Source organism: Seriola dumerili, unplaced genomic scaffold, assembly GCF_002260705.1.
Source record: "Seriola dumerili isolate Sdu_G_001 unplaced genomic scaffold, Sdu_1.0 BDQW01000016.1, whole genome shotgun sequence".
Lineage (NCBI taxonomy): Eukaryota > Metazoa > Chordata > Actinopteri > Carangiformes > Carangidae > Seriola > Seriola dumerili.
In genome coordinates this window covers 804,100-823,869 of record NW_019174271.1, presented here as the reverse complement: position 1 = coordinate 823,869, position 19,770 = coordinate 804,100, and the positions used below count along the sequence as shown (strand labels likewise).

General features: G+C 41.7%; 1 protein-coding gene across 1 annotated transcript; it reads left to right on the top strand.

Moving 5' to 3' along the window:
- Positions 1–1,190: 1,190 nt before the first annotated feature.
- LOC111225963 (scavenger receptor cysteine-rich type 1 protein M130-like) lies at positions 1,191–19,530 on the top strand. The gene is made up of 7 exons (XM_022751034.1): positions 1,191–1,224; positions 1,670–1,834; positions 5,931–6,077; positions 7,545–7,850; positions 14,283–14,564; positions 19,077–19,159; positions 19,282–19,530. The coding sequence occupies exons 1-7, from the start codon at positions 1,191–1,193 to the stop codon at positions 19,399–19,401; spliced, it is 1,137 nt and encodes a 378-aa protein (XP_022606755.1). The 3' UTR covers positions 19,402–19,530.
- Positions 19,531–19,770: the final 240 nt, after the last annotated feature.

Here is a 19,770-nt window from a genome sequence, read left to right as displayed (position 1 = left end):
AGCATCTTCAGAAAAGAAACTTCAGATCAAGTTGTCAAAAAGTTTTGACCTCAATCTGTTTGTCATCATAAAACACTGAGAGCAGCAACAGCAGGTGATAAATGACAGTGTTGATATTGTTATAGTAATTACAATCAGTGTAGCATTATAATAACAATGTTGAATAACACTTTAGATCACAGCTTTTAAATGACAGTGTCAATATTTTGTTCATACAGGGCACCAATCAAATACTCACTGGATACATACATTGTTACAACCCGTAGATGTTTAGGAGCAAGAGAAGCAACATTTTGATGATGGTATCAGGCGAGTACTGCCTAGCACCAACAAAAATGGTACAACCAACCACAACACAAATGAATTGCTTGTCGAAGAACAAAGTGAAAGGGCGGTGGGTGGCGCCAAAACATAAAACAAACAAAACAAACCCTGCTTCCTAACCTGACCAATCCCTACTTACTATACCAGAGGTCAATGAAAATAAAACCCTATCTCCTGTCTTACCTGTCAAACAAAAAATACAGTCTAGCAGCCACCCATAACTTAGTGTTGCTAGACTAAACAAATAAACACGATACACACGATAACCTGAACTAAAAATACAGCCTATAACCCAAGATCCCCAAAATGCGAAACTAGTGCCCCCACAAGTCAACATTCACAATCACAAAGCCACTCCAGAAGAGCTACAGCACACACGTTGACAGTTAGACAGTTACAACAGCAAGGCACAGAGGCAGACTGCTCAGATTAAATCACAGACAGCCGACCCCAGCCATTTCCACGAGGCAGCCTTTATACGGCCAAGGATGGGACCAGGCAGGCTTGTGAAAGGCATCTTGGACCAACGCCGCAGGATGGGAGGGACCAGCTGATAACAAGGTCGACCCAGGCAAAGGCAGACAGGAGTGATGCGGAGACGTGGATGGTGAGGAAATCCCCTTCTGGAGCAGAGGAAGATCGGTCGCCCCAGCATTAATTCAAAAGGGGAAGATAGCACCATACAACATAACACACAACAACAAGAGCAGTACCCGGAGCCCATAACATACATGTACAGATACAAGCAAAAACTACAGCCAATAAGGAGAAACTCATTTGTATTTAAGGAGACAGAAATAAATTACACTGATCAGCACATATGAAGTCATTACAGGAACATACAGGGACCAACAGGCTGAGCCAAGATGTACTTGAATAACAACAAGGTGATGACAAGGAGTCAGTCTACGTCTGTGGTGTTTTCACTCGTCAGATGGATCCTGCATCAGATCCCAGAAATATATCACTGGTCCCCACAATTTCAGCACCATTTTAGAAACATGATTTAAAGACATCATTTATATGAAGGTGCACCCGTCCTCCTAGTGTTAACATGATGGTTTTTCCACAACGACATATTAAAACTTAAAATAAATAATGTGTAAACAACAATAGAACTCCATAATTTTTTTTTAATTTTTTTTTTACTGTGCCATGTTTTATAAATATTTGAGAACTTTAATAACACGATATTTTAGATCATTTAACTTTGGTATCAGTATTGTTTCCACATTTTATCTATTTTCCTTGAGAAGAGCCCAAAGTTGTTACCCTCTTATTCCCACTTTACAACACAAGTGTCTTTTGATAAAGTCTTTGATGTCTCTTTATTACTGTCATACAGGAAGGGCTCTGGACCACATCAACCAGATGAGCTTTAAACCCCATGTGGGAATGCGTGTGGACTCCCGTAAAATTGCTGTTCTCATCACCGACGGGGAGTCTCAGGATGACGTAAACCTCCCCTCACAGAACCTGAAAGACAGGGGCATTGAGATCTACACTATCGGTGAGTGACTGTCAGTTTGAATAGTAAGAAAGCAGCAGAGTCTCAGAAAAGTTCAAGTGAGGAAGAGCTGTGAAACTACAACACTTTACCACAAAAGAATTAAGTGACTTCCTGTTTGTCACAATGAAAATGTAAAATTTTATTTATATAGACCAATGTCACAAATCACAAGTGGCTTTAACAAAACACAGTTTACAGTATGGACAATCAGAATGACAACAGTATAGACTGGAAACAATAAGGAAAAATACAATCCAGGATTAAACAAAGAATAAGGTGCTAATTGAAAGTTAAGGCATAAAGATGAGTTTTAAGTCTGGATAAAGTTAAAATATTAAAGTTATAATTTGTAACTTTTCCATATTAAAATGTCTAAAAGCAACTAGACCTATGTTCTATATGTTGTTGAGTTGTGTTCTTACATTATCACAAATGTTTCCTTCAATTCTCAAACCAGAGAAATCTGTGATTTTAATCATGGTAACATTTCATTGGTCAACAGGCAATGTCTGTTTGTCTGTGTCTGTCTCTGTCTGTGTCTGTCTTTGTTTGTCTCTGTCTCTCTGTCCGTCTGTTTGTCTGTCAGTCGCTCTGTCTCTGTCTGTCTGTCTGTTTCTGTCTGTCTGTGTTTGTCTCTGTATCTATTGGTCTGTCTCTATTTCTTTCTGTCTCTTTGTCTCTGTTTATCGCTGTCTGTCTGTCTCTGTCTGTATGTCTCTGTTTGTGTCTTTCTGCCTATCTCTGTCTGTGTGTCTCTGTGTGTCTCAGTCTGTCTGTTTGTCTGTCTGTTTGTTTCTGTCTCTTTCTCTGTCTGTCTGTCTGTCTGTCTGTCTGTCTGTCTGTCTGTCTGTCTGTCTGTCTGTCTGTCTGTCTGTCTGTCTGTCTGTCTGTCTGTCTGTGGACAATAGTTGTCGCTGCGAAAGATGGCTGTGACTACTGAGTACTCATTGTAGCGATGTAGTAATGTAGTAAAGACATTTAAATAGGCCCTGTTGAATAAAATCAACCTTTGACTGTGTGCTCATATAATATGTAATAATGTAGTAATGACTACTGAGTGCTCATGTAATAACGTAGTGATGACTACAGAATGCCATGTAATAATGAAGTGATAATGTAGTCATGACTATTGAGTGCTCGTAATAATTTAGTAATGAGTACTTGGTGCTCATGTAATAATGGATTAATGTAGTCATGACTACTGAGTTCTCTTGTAATAATGGAATAATAATGAAATAATGATGATTGAATGTTCATGTAATAATGTAGTAATGACTACAGAGTGCTTTTGTAATGATGGAGTATTAATGTAGTAATAACTCCTGAGTGCTCATGTAATTATGTAGTAACAATGGAGTAATGACCATTGAGTGCTCATGTAATAATAGAGTAATAATGTAGGAATGACTTCCGAATAAGTTTGGCTACAGTGTCAAAAAGAGATTCTTGTGGCATTATAGGTAGAAGACTTTGTGTTCAGATTTTCAACATTGGCGTCGGCAGACCTGCTTAAGAGCATGTTTCTTTTGTAAACCAGGGTGAAGACCTCTGATGATCAGGTTTTGGTAGAAACCTCTTACTCTTAGTAACCCCTTACTACCAAAACTAGAAGTGCAACTGAAGTGAGGAGATTAGACAGAGCCGCTTTTAATTCACTGGTACAATTTTCAACAGGGTTGTTGCTACTGTGAAAGGAGCCAGGAGCACTGGTAATCACTTACCAAGAGCAGATAAAGTTGACAAACCAATGTGTTAAGTGGAAAATACATTTGAACAAATGTTATGTAGAGGTAGTATCACCTCAAATTTTATAATGTAGTGATCTGACATAACATATGTGGTAGGAGATACAGTGACAGTTGAACCAGAAGTCACTATCCAGCGTTTCATGTTTCACAAAAACGAACCATATCCAGATTAAGCTGAAGAATCTAATTATTTATCAGCAAGGCTTCAGTAGATAATGATCAGGGCCCGTATTCACAAAGCATTTTATCTTACCACTAAGAGTACTCCTAAGTCACGCTAAAAGTTTTTAACTAAAAGTTTGCTGAGACCAACTTTTACCAAGGAAAATTGAGAACTCCTAAGCTAAGAGTCCAACTCTGTTGCTATGGCTGACATCAGTTTTCAACGATGAGCTTGCTTGCAGGAACCACAGTGATTGGTTGATGAAAGACCGTTTTCACCCCGGTGAAAACGCATGCGCAACATCCCGCAGTAATAATAAAAAAAACTGAGAAATAAACAAATACAGGTTTGTGTCGACTCGGGAGAATTTCATTTTACGATGAAAAATTACATTCAATTCTCTCAATGGAAAAAAAAAACAAACCTGTCCTAGACAACCTAACTAAAGCTAACTGACAACCTGTTAGCCACAGTCGGTTGTAGCTGTACCTGTTGTAATGTAGCTGTGGTCCCAGCTGTGGGTTGAGGTGTGAACATTTCCTCTGTCCCACCAGGTGACATCCAGCTGGAATATGAGCCTTTCAAACAGCTGATCAGGTCACTCTCCATTAAGATCCATGACTCGTGTGAAGATCCTGAACACTGAACAACAATGTTTACAACTGTACAGGCAGCATCAGTACAACCTGTGTGTTGATGGTGTGATTTTGTTTTCCTGTTTACAATTACCTCCTCCTCTTGTGATGGTGCAATAACTTTTACTTGCGTTCCATCTCTGGCGCCGATCACAGCAGGTAGACCGACCATGAAGCTGCTTCATGTCTCTGTAGTTGTTGAACATCTAAAAGAAATCGTATGAATTCTCCTATGATGTCGGGTCAGAGCGCATTTATTGTTTGGTTAATAGATCGGCTTTTCCCTGTTGCCTAGTAACGCAGCGTTGCCAAACACTTAATTTCTGCACTGATTGGGTTGTTTCAGTTGGTAGAAGATATTATTGCATCCCTCACAAACTCCACAGCGATCAATATTCCCTTGTGATTGAGTCGTATCTTTTAAGTATTTCATCATCATTTGTTGAGTTAGAAATCCTCTCCACTGCATCTAACTTCTCCCAGACTTAGGTGCTACTTTTAGTGCTAAGTGACTTTTTGATTTACTCTTAGTCAGGAAAATTAGGACTGACACGCCCATTATTTTTAGGAGTTTCTCCTAAATCAGCAAGTTAGGAGCTACTTTTAGCCTTAAGATGCTTTGTGAATACAGGCCCTGATGCGTTCAGCATTTATTTGAGAGTTTTGTTGAGGCTGGAGTTTTGCTGTTTAATTGGCCAATCTGTTACCAGAAGACGATGTATTTATTGCAACAAGACATCTTGTGTTTTTAGTTGCAGCAGTGTGGAGATAGAATTGTAATTACCTTAGTGAGCTGTGATCAATTGTGATCACCTCAGGTGTTTTGTAGTACACTTCACTACCACTAGTGGTGGGAATGATAATTACATTTTTGTGATTCACATATTTATGGACATTATGAGTAATATGGCAGGGGAGGAAGGCAGTCTCAATGTTATTAACAAAATCAAATCCCAGCTCACTACAGTGACAAGCTAGCCAGTGGTTCAGTACATTAAGCCTACTGTGCATATCATCATTACCCAACACCAGTTAGGGACCAGAGACAATTAATGGATGCCTACACATCTTTCTGGCAAACACCAACACCCCTGCTAGTAGAGCTGCACAATTAATCAAAATATAATCAAAATTGCAATATGTCAAGTGAAATATCCAAATCACAGACACTGCAGTTGTTTTCATGGAGGCAAAATGTCTCACAACATTGTTGTGCATTGTTAGCATCATACGTGTTGTGATGTTACAGAGATGCCCCAGCCTACAAATCATGCAAATCAGGTATGACTCAGGTCTTACTTATTGAATTAAAATCGGGCTACTGCCCTGAAGGAAGAAAGTCAAGCTAAGTCATGGGATATGCTTTAGCATCAGTAATGTAAAGCACATGATTTCTAATTGCTGGGATTAAAATGTACATCAGTGTAGTTTGTTACGGTTTAGTTTAGGCATCAGGGAAACACAATTTTATTACTTTGCCAACCAAACAATTTTTTTCGTCTTGAGTTTCATGTTTGAGACATTGTGTTAACACATTATTTTTCTTTCAGGTGTGAAAAATGCTGACATGACACAGCTGCAGTCCATTGCCTCTGACCCCAAAGAATCTCACATGTACTATATTGAGCAATTCCTTTCTTTCTTGGACATCGCCAAAAACCTCAACATCAACCTCTGTAACAGCGCTAAAAGCTTAGGTAGGCAAGCATACAGCCATGCATGGTGGTGTAGCAACTCTGGCAGAGAAACTCACAGAGGGCAAAGTAAAATTCACATCATAAGGTGTTTAGCCAGATAATCCAGGGTCAGGTAAGCAGTCCAATAAATGCAAACAGTAACAGGCAGGGAGCAGCAGAAGTCTGAAAACCAAGTAACAAACCAAAGGGCAGACATGAGTAAATGGCTGGAGAGCAATGCATACAGGAAACACAAACAGCCTTTTTCACTGCATCGTACTTGCACCTCTCCACTCTGTTCACCTTTTTTGGTTTTCCATTGGCCAAAACTTTTGGATAGTACCTGGCACTTGTTCTGACCTCCTTCCAGGCAAGCTGAGCTGATACCAAAGGTGATGTGAAAACACTGCTGACTTCTGATTAGTCAGAGAAAAATCCCACTGCATCATGCATCGTGCAAGATGGGACATTCTGAACAAGCCAGCCATTTTTAAACAGGCAAGCAACTGTACACTCTCACTGTGGCCCGTTATATTCGTATTAGTTATCGTTCTATACTTTTAGTATGGCAACTATAGAAGAGACTGAAGCTGCGACTTGTGTATTCAAATTAGTTTATATGCAAAGAAACTGAATAGAATGAAATAACACTAGTATTGTTGCTATAGTAACAACACTGCATTGAGGGTTTGCTATCTGCAGTAGAAAAAGAAGAACTTGGTAATGAAAGTCTAGAGTCAAGTTGAGTTGAGTTAGTACCATGTAGTGGGAAAATGCTAAAACACAATCTGGCAGAGAACAAAGAACACAGAACAGCGTATGAACATGTCCAACTGGTGGGAAACAGTAGGCACAGGTAGGTGGGCGGAGCAAAGGGGAGGAGGTTCAAGGGGCTGGGAAACACATGAGGACAGGAGCTGCAATGACACAAGAGGTAAGTACACATAAATAAAACAGGAAACGGATAGTGAAAAAAGGGGTCGCTGGCATACTGACGCACTGGTGTCAGGATCAATCTCAGGATATTATGGTTATCAAAGATGTTAAACACCAGCTGGCAATATCTATTTTAAGTACTACAACTTTTTGGCTTTAATAACAACACAATTAATAGTATCTAAACATTATATATAACCCCAACAGCAAGAATTAAGATAAACGGATGTCTAACTGATCACATTAACCCCGAAAGGTCCACTCATCAAGGATGTCCTCTCTCTCCAACCCTGTTTGCACTTTACATAGAACATATAAAATAAGAGAAAACAGTATTATTCAGGGAATTGTAAAAAAGAATATAAAGTAGCGTTATACGCTGATGATGTTTTGTTGTATGTGGCTGATCAGGGTGTGTCACTAAACGCTCTTTTAGGTCTCCTTAACATATTTGGCTCATTCTCAGGCTATGAGCCTAACATACAAAACACAAATTTTAACAATGAAATTACAACCCATCAGAGTTTGAATGAGCTCTCTCTCTCTCTGCAGACTCTGTCAGGCTGGTGAATGGAACCAGTCTGTGTTCAGGCAGACTGGAGGTGAAGTCTAACCAGTGGTGGTCCTCAGTGTGTGAAGCTGACTTTGACCAGCAGGATGCAGAGGTGGTCTGTAGGGAGCTTGGCTGTGGGGCTCCTTCAGTCCTCCAGGGGGCGCTCTATGGAGAAGTGGAGGCTCCAATGTGGACCAAAGAGTTCCAGTGTGGAGGCAATGAGTCTGCTCTCCTGGACTGTAGCAGCTCAGACTCAGCTAGAACCACCTGCTCACCTGGGAAAGCTGTTGGACTCACCTGCTCAGGTAGAAGTGGAGCTGCAGCTTTGATTTGCTTCATCTCTGTTCGATCAAACTCACTTTACTATTTTGTGAGATCGTGGAGCTGATCAATAAGGTGGTTACAGGAGATGAAATTATTTGTAAGAGGCATGTGTAGGACCCAAATGCAGCACACAGTTCAGCAAAATTAGTTTTTACCTAGGCAGAAACTGGAGCTGGCAGGTGAATCCAAAAAAAAAAACAAACTTCAGAAATCTCGTTGGAGGCTCGGGCTGAATAAGCCAGCACAGGATCACACAGAGAAATGCCAAAGTTACAAAAGCAGTTCAGGAAGAGAAGCCTGAGTGTTTACCAGGGTTCAGACGAGAAATGCAAGTCAGGAACACACAGGTTTAGCAACGGAGAATAAGTCCAAGAAATGCTGGAGAGTCTCACATGGAGAAAAGCGAAGAACAATCTGTGTAAAATGAGTGGAAGGCTGGGGTTTGTTTACTGGGTGGGTGTCATCAGGAGTAGCTGTGTGACCAGGTGAATGGAGTTGGATTGATGAGGTGGCAGTGGCTAATGCAGGGAGCTGAAGGAGAACTGGGTGAATGGGAAATAACTAACTGGGAGCTGGGTGACAGGGAATGCTGAAGTGAGTCAGGCGAACTTAGATGCAGAACTGTGACATTATCATACACTGTGTTGATGAAAAGTAAACACCTGATAAGGATAAAAAATCCACAGACTGGACTGACATTGATATGCCGTTAGTTAATATATTTTAGACTATAATGAAACCTCTGATACTTATCTGTAAGCAATCCCTTTAAACAGGAATATTCCTTAATGAAATGAAAAAAGCGAGTTATTTCTAAATATAAAAACAGAAATAAACAAATTATAGGCCTTCCCCATTTCTCAAAAATATTGAGTGACCATCATTATGGCTTTAGAGAAAATAGGTCTACTCCAATGGCAGTGATGAGAGAAGGGATATCTACTGCAACAGAAAACAAAAAATACATTATTGATGTGTTCATTGAGTTAAAAAAAAAGCATTTGACACTATTAGTGATGGCTTATTCATGAAGAAACGGGTGTGATCAGGGAATCAGAGGAAGAGCCCATTCATGGATAAGAAACTACCTAGGTGATAGATATTAATAATATGTTGATGTAAATAATATAGACTCTAACTTACTTCTGAGATCCCAACAGGTTCAGTGTTGGGACCTACGTTGTTTATATTGTACATAAATGATATCTGTAAAGTGTCCAAATTATTTAAATTTGTTTTAATTGCTGATGACACAAATGTGTTTTACACCAGGAAGAGTTTGGAACAGCTTCTGACTTCAGTGGAGAAGGAATTGAAAATGATCAGGATCAACAACTTTGAAATAGAAAGAGTGCATGAAAATACATTTCTGGGTGTCATTATTGACCATAAATTATGTTGGAAGCCACACAGAAATAATGTAAAGACAAAATTGTCTAGAACTGTTGCATAAAGTAAAACACACATTTTAAACCAGAAATTACTTCTCTAACATATTACTGTATGTGCAGTTCGGGGACTTCCGGTTAAGAGGATGTCAAAACATCCGGATCGTTGGCTTACATGAGGCTATTGAAGGTCCCCGTCCATCCACGTTTTTCTCTCACCTTCTTGTAGATGTCCTCGGCACAGAGATCCTTGCTGAACCGCCTTGATACAGTCTTTACCATCATTTTGAGGGGAGATTATTTGCCATTATTATTAACCATTTAAAACATTTAAACACTAAAATTGCCTTTCTACAGGAAACCCACCTCCAGCCATCAGACAACCTAAAACTCTGCAGAGGGTTAGTGGGCCAGCTCTACCACTTTAGTAAGGCCCAGGGGGTTGCAATTCTTTTTCACAAATCAGTACCATTCTCTGTGTCATATCAGACCCCAATGGGCACTTTATTGTCATTACAGGCAAAATCTGTGGCAACAACCTGACATTGGCAAATGTGTGTGGTCCAACTTGGGACAGTGAAGACTTTTTTAAACACTTTCTTTTCTCTCTTCCTGATTTAAATTCTAGCCAGCTCATTATTGGAGGTGATTTTAACTGTCGTCTTGATCCTTCAGTTGACCGTTCATCTAACAAGCCCTGTGCCCATTCAACTGTTTATCGAGCAATATGCAGTTACGGTTATGTGGCATTTTTTCAACCACAATGCCAAAGAGTTCTCTTTTATTTTCCCCTGTCCATGGCACTTTCTCCTCTACTGACTTCTTTCTGATTGATAATAAATTATTCTCCTCTGTCAGCTCATGCTCCTACCAGTCCTACAGTAATATCAGATCAGGCAACTGTCTTAGTTGATTTCTCTCTTCCTGGTAGGTCGCTGTCATGATCCCTCTGGTGCTTTAAGTCGCTACTACTCAGAGACCCTGATTTTATTAAAAATATTAACAGTTACATTGATCTTTTCATCTCCACTAATGTTAACCCACATGTTGCATCAACATGTGTAAAGCTGTGAGGAGAAATCATTTCTTATTCTGCTTACCAGAGAAAGTTACCAGAGATAGTTCTGAGAGTTCATCTGATGAGACACAATATTAAATCGTTTTTAGGTCTGTAAACATCCCTTCTATTGATCCTGAAACATCTTCTCGGTTGGAGGAACCCTTCACAGTTGCTGATATTAAATGTGCTCTAATGTTGATGCAGAATGGAAAATGTCCAGGCCCTGATGGTTTCCTTGCCGAATTTTAAAAGACATTTGCTGACACATTGACCCCACTGTTGGTAAATATGTTTAATGAATCATCACAAACTGGCATACTGCCCCCTACATTACGTCAGGCTGCTATCTCTCTTATTTAATTTAAGGTAAACACAAGAAACTTGTGCTACAGAAAATGGACCAGACTCAGTGAATAGCTCCCTTAGATTAACATCCTAAATCCTATGATAAGCATTAATTTGGCTATACAGACTAATGAGCAGTGATAACTAACATGTCTTTGGGGTCATCAGGTGGGAACCTCCTTTCACCAGTGTTTCGTCTAGTTGGTCCCACGACACCTCCAGGAGGCTAGACAGTGATCACTGGCGTCCCAGAGTCACTCCCCTAATGCCAGCCATCACTGCTCCTCACACCACCACTATTTTCTCCTTTATCTTGCCTATGCTACCACAAACAACATCATCAACTCGGACAAAACACACTAGCAGATTCAGCAAACAAATTCCCCTAACCAGTTGGAGAAAGTGGCGGCCATTTTGAATGAGGGAGGTAGAGTCAAGGAGAGATGCCTTTTTGAGCTAAACTCTCCCCCGCCGGATTAGGCTGTGCTCTACCTCCCCCTACTCCCCCCCCCTCCTGCAGCTAAGCTTTTTAAAACCTGGTTATGTCGCCACGTGTACCGGCCTTGCGACAGACTAACCTTACAGCCTGACAAAATGTGCTTTAAAGTTGCAGTACCTGAACACAATGAACATAACGGGTCTCCATTTACCCAGAGTTTTAGGTTCTGGGGAGTTGCCAATACATCATAAGTTGCCCCTATCAAGAATCTAATACTACTTTCCTCCATACTCCACAGCTCTTTCCAGCTAAGCTTTTTCTTGTCTACACCTTCCCAATTCACCCACTGTCCCTGCTTAGCCTGGGCCACTGCCTTTGCACCCCTTAATATTTCCTCCTGTCTACGAACCTGCTTCCCACCAACGTTAGCTTTTCTTCTTTTACCTTTCGGGTACCATGCTCCTACCCACACCGGCTATTGCCTCGGAAGCCCCAAGCCTCCCCGGCCTATTTGCGACATTACCCACAATCTCGTATGCCTGAGTGTCTCGCTTCCGCCTCCTGCCACTGCCATTCTTGGATTCCACTTTCTCCCTTTGATTGGGTGCGAAACCACCCTTACCTGACTACCCACACACTTACTCCCAGGTAACAGGAAGCTCTGTCCTAACCTTGGGTACATTTAAACTCCTCCACTGCAGACCAGTTACTGGGAGTGAAAGTATGCCTTTCCCTACAGTGCCACCGTAACTTAATACATCCAGCAACCTAGCCCCAACTTCCTAATAGTAAAAGCTAACCTAATCTTTCCATTTTCTCTGCAGGCAGATAATGGGATGTACATACTTAACACGACAGTGGGCCACTATCAGCCTCGGGAATAACCGCGAAACGCAGACAACCACAACTTCAAACTTTCTTGCAGCCTGATTTATCTATTCCGTATCCAGTCCTCTCAGCAACACTTCCTCCGAAACTGAAATACCTGTTCTCCTCATTCAAGTCTGCCTGCTGCTACCAGCCTGACCTAGACCATCTTTACTGATTTCTCTCCCTTAATTATTGGGCGAATTTCCTCTCCTATTTACTACAAAACCTCCTACTCGACTTAACCTCCCTCTACTTCCATTGAGCATTACCTTCTATGACCATTACTAATGCGCTTATATTCATTTCTAGCCCAACTTTAATTTTTTTATTATCTCTCAAGTACTCTTCTTCATACATGCACCCGTACCGTATGCCTTATGCAAGCTTTCATGTCATCCACTGTAGGCCCTAACTTTGGTGTAAGGGCGCATCCCATCCTGCCACCTCTCTCCACCTACAACCCACTTAGAACGCTCTAAATGATTAACTCTCCATACGCCATTTAGTGTAATCTGCCAATGGAGAAATCGTCACCCTGCCTATAATCGCTATTTTCTAGCCCTCTGGCCACCGCTGTTGTAAAGCCTGCTGTACTTAAGCATAGTCTAATATCTTGGAAATATGACTTTACTAAATTAACCACTACTCCAGGCACTCTAAAATAATCAAATGCCTCCCAAATAAGGCTATGTGGCACTGAACCAAACGCATTTGCTGAATCCAAAAATATGACATGCAAGTCTCTTTTCTCTGTCTTGGCTGCCTGAATCTGATGCCAAATCATGCTAGTGTGCTCTAAACACCCTGCGAAACCTGGTATTCCTGCCTTCTGTACTGCAGTATCTATTAAGCTATTCCTTTCTAAATAACTAGCTAATCTCCGTGCGACTATGCTAAAGAAGATCTTCCCCTCCACATTTAGGAGAGAGATCATTCGAAACTGACTCAGGTCTGAGGATTCCTTCTCCTTTGGAATAAAAACACCTCCTGCCCTACGCCATGCTCTGGGAATAACCTGTTTCTCCCAAACTATTCTTAATTGCCTCTACAAAAACTGTAGGATATCAGGTGTGCTTTTATAAACCCGGTAGGGGACTCCATTTGGCCCTGGGGCCGAAGAAGCCTTTGCACGCCTGACTACCTCCTCAACCTCCTTCCACCTGGCTGGTCTAACATCCATCTCATGATCTATCTTTCCTACTGGTAGCATGTCAGGTGGAAGGCCTATTACTCTATTCTGCTCAAAATCTGAATACGTGTTTCTTAGATACTTTTCTACTTCTGACTTTGTTGCCTTAAGCCGCCCTCCCTTTTCCTGGTTAAACAATCCTTTAACAAACTTGAAAGGGACCCTTTCAAGTCAACACCTGTCCCTCAATGAAAGGTTCCTACCTATATTGTGTGAACCAGAATAGTAAAACCCACTGGCCCAACAGGAATCCCACATACATTTACAACAGAAATGGCTCCTATGTGTAGCTTTTCTCACATTGCTAGTGCAGCGTGTTATTCTGATGCACTAGAAATTTCCTCGTCCCCCCTCTCATACTCATTGGATAAAGGATGCCCTATATTTTTTGAAATTAGAAAAAATGAAACTGTCTCTGTGGCTCTGATGTTAAATTCTCTATAATCTGGCTGCCCTTCTAAGATCATGTCAGGTCCCTCCAAGTGGACGCTGTCCCCATTGACTGATGGGCCCCCTGCACTGTACTAATATAACTGCACCTCGTGGCCGAGTCCTGTTTTCCTCATGCTGGTAGCACATAGTTTGTCTGTTTTCTTTTCTTTTTGGGATGTACTTTTGTACTTCCTATGCCAATGTTTACTGCACTTTACAGTTTTTCTTTATGTCACTTATTCAGTCATTCATGTGGGGATTTGTTTACTGTATTACTGTTTTTGTGTTTATTGTATTGAAAATTCTAGAAGTAAATCATATACAAAAAGAATGTGCAGCTTACTTGTTAAATTTAAAAAAAAAAGTTTTAAAATATGGTGATGAATATAAAAACTGAGATATGATCATTATCACATAAATGTAGCAGTGAAAGTCTTTTTTTCCTCTCTTCTTTATTTTGGTCTGTGTATGTTCGACACACTGGAACTCCTAATCTTGCCTCTGCTTCACTTTTTAGTTTTTAGCAGTTGTGTCTAATCTTGTGTCTGTGATTATACACTGGCCTGTAGTGAGAGAGTTGATGAATCATGTAACGTTGTGTGGAGAGGGGAGGTGTAATAAGCTGCAGCTGCAGCTGAACTGACAACTAATAACTTGACTTGTGTCACTGATGACTCTCTTTGTGTTCAGAGCCTGTCAGATTGGTGGGAGGAGCCAGTCGCTGTGCAGGTACACTGCAGGTGAACCGAGGAGAGTGGAGACCAGTGGATGACGATGGCTGGACCCTGAAGGAAGCAGCTGTAGCCTGTAGAGAGCTGGACTGTGGCTCTGCTGTTTCAACAAGGAGAAGAATGGAGTCCTCATACAGCTCTGTATGGAAGATCAACACTGACTGTGTTCATTCTGGATTTACCCTGAGGGATTGTTCATCATCAGCTTCCCCTTCCGCCATCCTGGAAATCACCTGTTCAGGTAAGTCCATCAGTGACTAATATTTCCAGTATTCCTCAGTGACAGTCAGTAGTCTCCACCGCTGCTTCAAATGTTACAATCTGCACCGTTAAGCAACCTGCTGTGGGTCACTCACAAACCCAGCAGCTCCCACAGCCCTCACTCACACCCCCTTTACCAATAATAACTACAGTCGAAGATAAAAGCAGTTTGGTGCCACTCACGACTCCCACAGGGAGAGTTTATCCCCAGCAGTAGTTCATCTCGTCCTGGAAATGTGGCAGACAGGTTTGTGGTCGTTCTTCACCAGCTCTGTGTCCACTCCCCTCATGGTGAACCTCTCAGACAGTTTTCCACAACAGCAGCTAACTGCAGCACACCAGGAGGAAAACAGGGTTTGTGGCAAGAGGCCGACTCTTGTGTTTTGGTGGGCCAATGTTTGACTGAGCTCAGTTCCTTACACTTAATTTTGGTTTGTGATGAAGAATCAGCACCACTTTGTGATGAGGCTCCGTTTATAAAGACTCTATACGCTGTAATTAATGGCTTCATGTCTTTCTGTCACTCTGGGTTTTCAGTCCTACAACAGTGGTTCACTTGTTACCGGGGTAAAATCACCATGGTAACTTGCGCTGATCTCCTCACCTGCTCCATGGCAGGTTAACTTCAGAGGATCAGATCAAAACTGTTCAACAGCCAAACTACTGACAATCAAATCACTGGAAAAACCAAGTCATCATTCCTACAGGATCCTGACAGGGACAAAAGAGTTAACAATAAAGTGATCAATAATAAACAAGCAGTAGATATATAAGATATAAAAAGTCTGAGGAACAGTTTTCCTGTTTGGGTTTTCCATGTGGTCACTCTGGTTTTAAAACAAAGCTTCTAAAAAAAGAGTTTATCACGCCTAAATAAATAGCCTTTATAATAAACTATTATAACTTCATTTTAATTGAAAGAGATATTGGATTCCTGACACTGATGAAGCTTTTACTCTCTTCTTCATCACTGCAGCTCAGAAACAACATGAGGACACTCCGTGACCACAACTGGAAATAAAAACTAAACACCTCTGATGTCTCGTGAACAATTAACCCACACACTTAATTATTTCCATGATTAGTAAAAGATTCAGCGTCTTCCGACTCATCAGACATCAACTACTTCTCTTTCTCTCCTCTCTGCAGCAGAAACCGTCTGACATGAACTTTAACTGTTTTATCTGCATCACATTGTTCATAACAGTTTGTTCATCCATCAGACTGAAAGAGAGAAAATACTCAGACATAATGATAATTTCATGCACTTTATTTACAATACATCTTTAATCTGACTTGATAGAAATTATATTTAGACATGGAAATAAATAGTTTTTTATTCCAGTCATGTGATCATATGTTCACATTTCTCCATTGTTGAACATCACTTTTAGACGTTGCTATAACCGAACTTACCAGTAGACATCAGCGTTTCTTCTCATTATTATAAAGAACTTCATTCATGGTTCAGACGAATCTTTGAAAATGAATGCAACTCGTAGCTGGACATGGTAAACCCAGAGTTTTAACTGAGCCCGTTGATAAGCAGCTTGCATAGTTACAGGTTATCAGGACGATGTTCTAGGGGGGGGGGGGGGGGGGGGGGGGGTGGGGGGGGGGGGTTTCAGTTAACACAGACTGCTTGCGTAGCACAGGACCTCTGCTGGTTCAGCCAATCATCTCTCTGTTTACAGACCTGCTGGTTCAGCCAATCATCTCTCTGTTTACAGACCTGCTGGTTCAGCCAATCATCTCTCTGTTTACAGACCTGCTGGTTCAGCCAATCATCTCTGTGTCCTCCTCCATGGACAGGGTCTCCGAGGCCCAGCAGCAGGGAAATTTAAGTGTATTCATTGGCTCCAATTTCAGCATCAGCTGCTCCATCCAGCCACAGTACCCAGGAGGCTTCTTCCAGCTCACCTTCACCTCCCCCGGCACAACGCACAACTACAACCAGCCGGCTGTCAATCACTCCGCCCATTTCCTGTTTCCTGCTGCACAGCCCGCTCACCAAGGAAGCTACAGCTGTGTTTATCACATCTACGTTTTTTCTCATAACTTCTCCTCTGAGAGCCGTCGGCTGTCCCTCACTGTCTCAGGTGAGTTGAAGCACAGAGTCAAGCTCAGGTGGAAAACATTAAAAGGTCGTCAGACACCAGGTCCAGCACCAGGACTTATGGGAGCTGAGACAGAATTACAAGTGTCCGATTTAAAGATAAAATTTTCTTCTCATGTTGGATTACCTAATGGACAGACTGGGGACGGACCCAGGGGCCCGAAAGGTTCAGGGGCCCGTGGACCTGTGTGTCTGTGTGAAGTGACTGTTCAGGTTTCTTATTTGGAGTAATTAGTCATAGAGCCACAAGATGACCACAAAGAGATGCTAACAACCATGACTGGTGTGAGAGACAGAGACAGAGAGAGAGAGAGAGACAGAGAGACAGACAGACAGACAGAGAGAGAGAGAGAGAGAAAGAGAGAGAGATATTTTTTTTTGATTTTTAAATCACATTTATTTTCCAATAAATAGGACAATATCAACAGAAACATAATTATCAGATTAAACAAGACAACAAAAAGATTTTGAAAATCTCATAGAAACACAGAGTTAAAAATCAGCTGCCCCTCAACAACAGAACAGAGAGCTGCAGTGAAACACCACTGAGACAGAAACCCATCAACATTATTCATGAGTGAATAAAATCTGAACTCTACTCTGATTCTGGCTTTCACCACCGACTTAAACACTGACAGCAGCTCCCCACCTGAAACACTTTCTACTCCACTCTTCCTGCTTTTATAAATGGACAGTTTGGCCTGTCCCACTACAAAGTTCAACAGCTGCCACTTCTTTGCATTTTCTTTTTTGGAGCCAGCACCAAAAATAAAAGCAGTTTCACACTAACTCTCAATTTAAAAAGACACTTTTCAGAGTTTCAAACAGAACTTCAAGTCTTTTACATTCCAGGAAACAGTAAAAAATAGTTTCTGGTTCCTGACAGAAAGGACATTTAAAGGACACTGTGGGATTTATCTTAGAAACCAAGCTGTTGACAGCCAGCGCTCCCTGCAGAATTCTCCACTGCAGATCACCTGACCTCTTGTTTAAAGGCGGTTTATAAAACAGCCTCCACACAGGTTTACAGTGATCCTGCACCTTTAATCTCATTCTCCACACATTGTCTGTTCTCCCACTCAACTTTCTCTTGTTCAAAGTTTGAACACAATATTTATACAGAGCTTTCCCGTTCAACATGTAGAGGTCTGCAGATGCAGCATTTTTATAAACCAACAATGGTCCTGTCAGTCCAGTGTGGTCTATTTTAAGACCCAGTTCAGGGAAAGGATCCCTTTCATCAGGAGCTTCTGTTCCAGAACAATAGTCCTGTAGCATTTCCATTTCTTCACTACTCAGTCTTTTAGTCCATGTGTTCAAAATGTCTCTGGTGTGACCATGTGACTTCAGGCCCAATAGAGAAGCTACTGCCTCCGTGTTGTTGAGTCCTGGACCTGCAGCGTCCACTATGCGTCTCAACTTCACTGTCCCAGCTGAACACAAACGCTGGGTGAGACCAGGTCTACTGTTGTCCTGAACATCCAGTCGGGCCCCGTGGATTAGAGGCTCCTCCAGGAGCCAGTACAGTGAAGCTGCAGGTTTTAGTCTGTTCTATTTAAAGAGAGTCCATGCTCTAAAAAGTCCCTGATAAAACAGATTCAGATCACACAGACGTATAAAACTACAATTCATTAAAAACAAAGATGCATCTAAATCCAGACCTGCCACTCCCCTTAAAATGATGCTCATGACTGGTTTCCATACCACGTCATCATTGCATGTGAGGTAACGTTGGATAAACTGTAGTCTAAAAGCTGCTACTCTGCTCTCCAGGTGAGGTAACAGCCACCTCCACTTGGCCAACCTCCCCTCCACCTTCTCCACCACTCCCTCACAGTTCTTATTGCCAGTCTGATTGTCTCCTAGATAAACCCCCAGATACTTCAGGCCTCCCCTCCTCCAGCTCAACCCTCCTGACAGCTGAGGAAGACCTGCAGACCAACTCCCTACTGCTAAGGCCTCACTCTTTGCCCAATTCACTCTTGCAGCTGAGATTTTTCCAAATGTTTCAACAATATTTCCTAACTTTGTGACGTCATCCTGGTTTTTTACTATAACAATAATATCATCTGCATATGCAGATAAACTAAAACGTGTATCACAATCAGATAAAAACAGACCATCAATACAAAAATGAATATTGTGCAACATTGGCTCAATAGGAAGTGCATAGAGAATACCAGACATCGAGCAGCCTTAATCTTGGCAATGAATCCAGGGCTGAGGCCGAACCTCTGAGACATGTCTCTCTGTCTGTCTGTCTCATGAGTGAACAGAGCGAATCAGACGACCTTATTCTCTAAGAACTGACTCAAACAGCCACATGTTAAAATGATGTCATGTGATCTAATGTGATGACTGAATGTGTGTCATCAGATCCAACAGGTCCTATCATCAGACTGGTCGTCCTGCCACTGAGTCTGCTGTTGGTGATCGCTGTCATCTATTTCATCCTTAAGGTACCGTACACACGTTTGTTGACCAGAGGACTGTCTGACATGAAGCACTCAGCTTGTGAATATTGAACTGAATAGAGGAGTGATGCACTAACTCACATCTGTGTGCTGCTATGTCTCTCCAGGCCACCAGGGGGCAGAAGCCAGTTCCACAGGAGACCATAGAGCTGGATTGTTATAACCTGGGTGTTTCCAGAGCTGAAGGAGGGCCAGCTGAAGAGGAAGGAGTCCAGGCAGCAGAGTAGAGTAGCAGATTTCTCAGCTGACACACAACTGTCCATCAGTTCAGTCAAGGATCTGACATTTTCATAGACATTTGCTTTAGAGTATCACTGGAATCCCTGCAGGAAAACTACTGAGGGAGAAAATCATCTGTGGCGTCATCTCTCAGTCTCATGTGATGAGTTATAATACCGATTTACAGGTTTAGAGACTGAAAGTAAAGTGAGGATGCTTTCACCTCAGTGTTTATCTGTAGTGTAGATGTGAAGACATAGCTGCCTAAATCCCATTGGCAGCTGCCATAGCAACCAATGTCCTAGTAGGGACCCTCAGAGACAGAATAGCAGAGAGAGAGAGAGAGACACAGAGAAAAAAATTCAAAACTTCCAAAT

Excerpts from the sequence above, each read along its gene's own strand:
- LOC111225963 (XM_022751034.1), top strand. The coding sequence starts at position 1,191 with ATGTACTTGAATAACAACAAGGTGATGACAAGGA. Across the intron at positions 6,078-7,544 it reads TAACAGCGCTAAAAGCTTAG|ACTCTGTCAGGCTGGTGAAT; the intron begins GTAGGCAAGCAT and ends CTCTCTCTGCAG. Across the intron at positions 7,851-14,282 it reads TGTTGGACTCACCTGCTCAG|AGCCTGTCAGATTGGTGGGA; the intron begins GTAGAAGTGGAG and ends CTTTGTGTTCAG.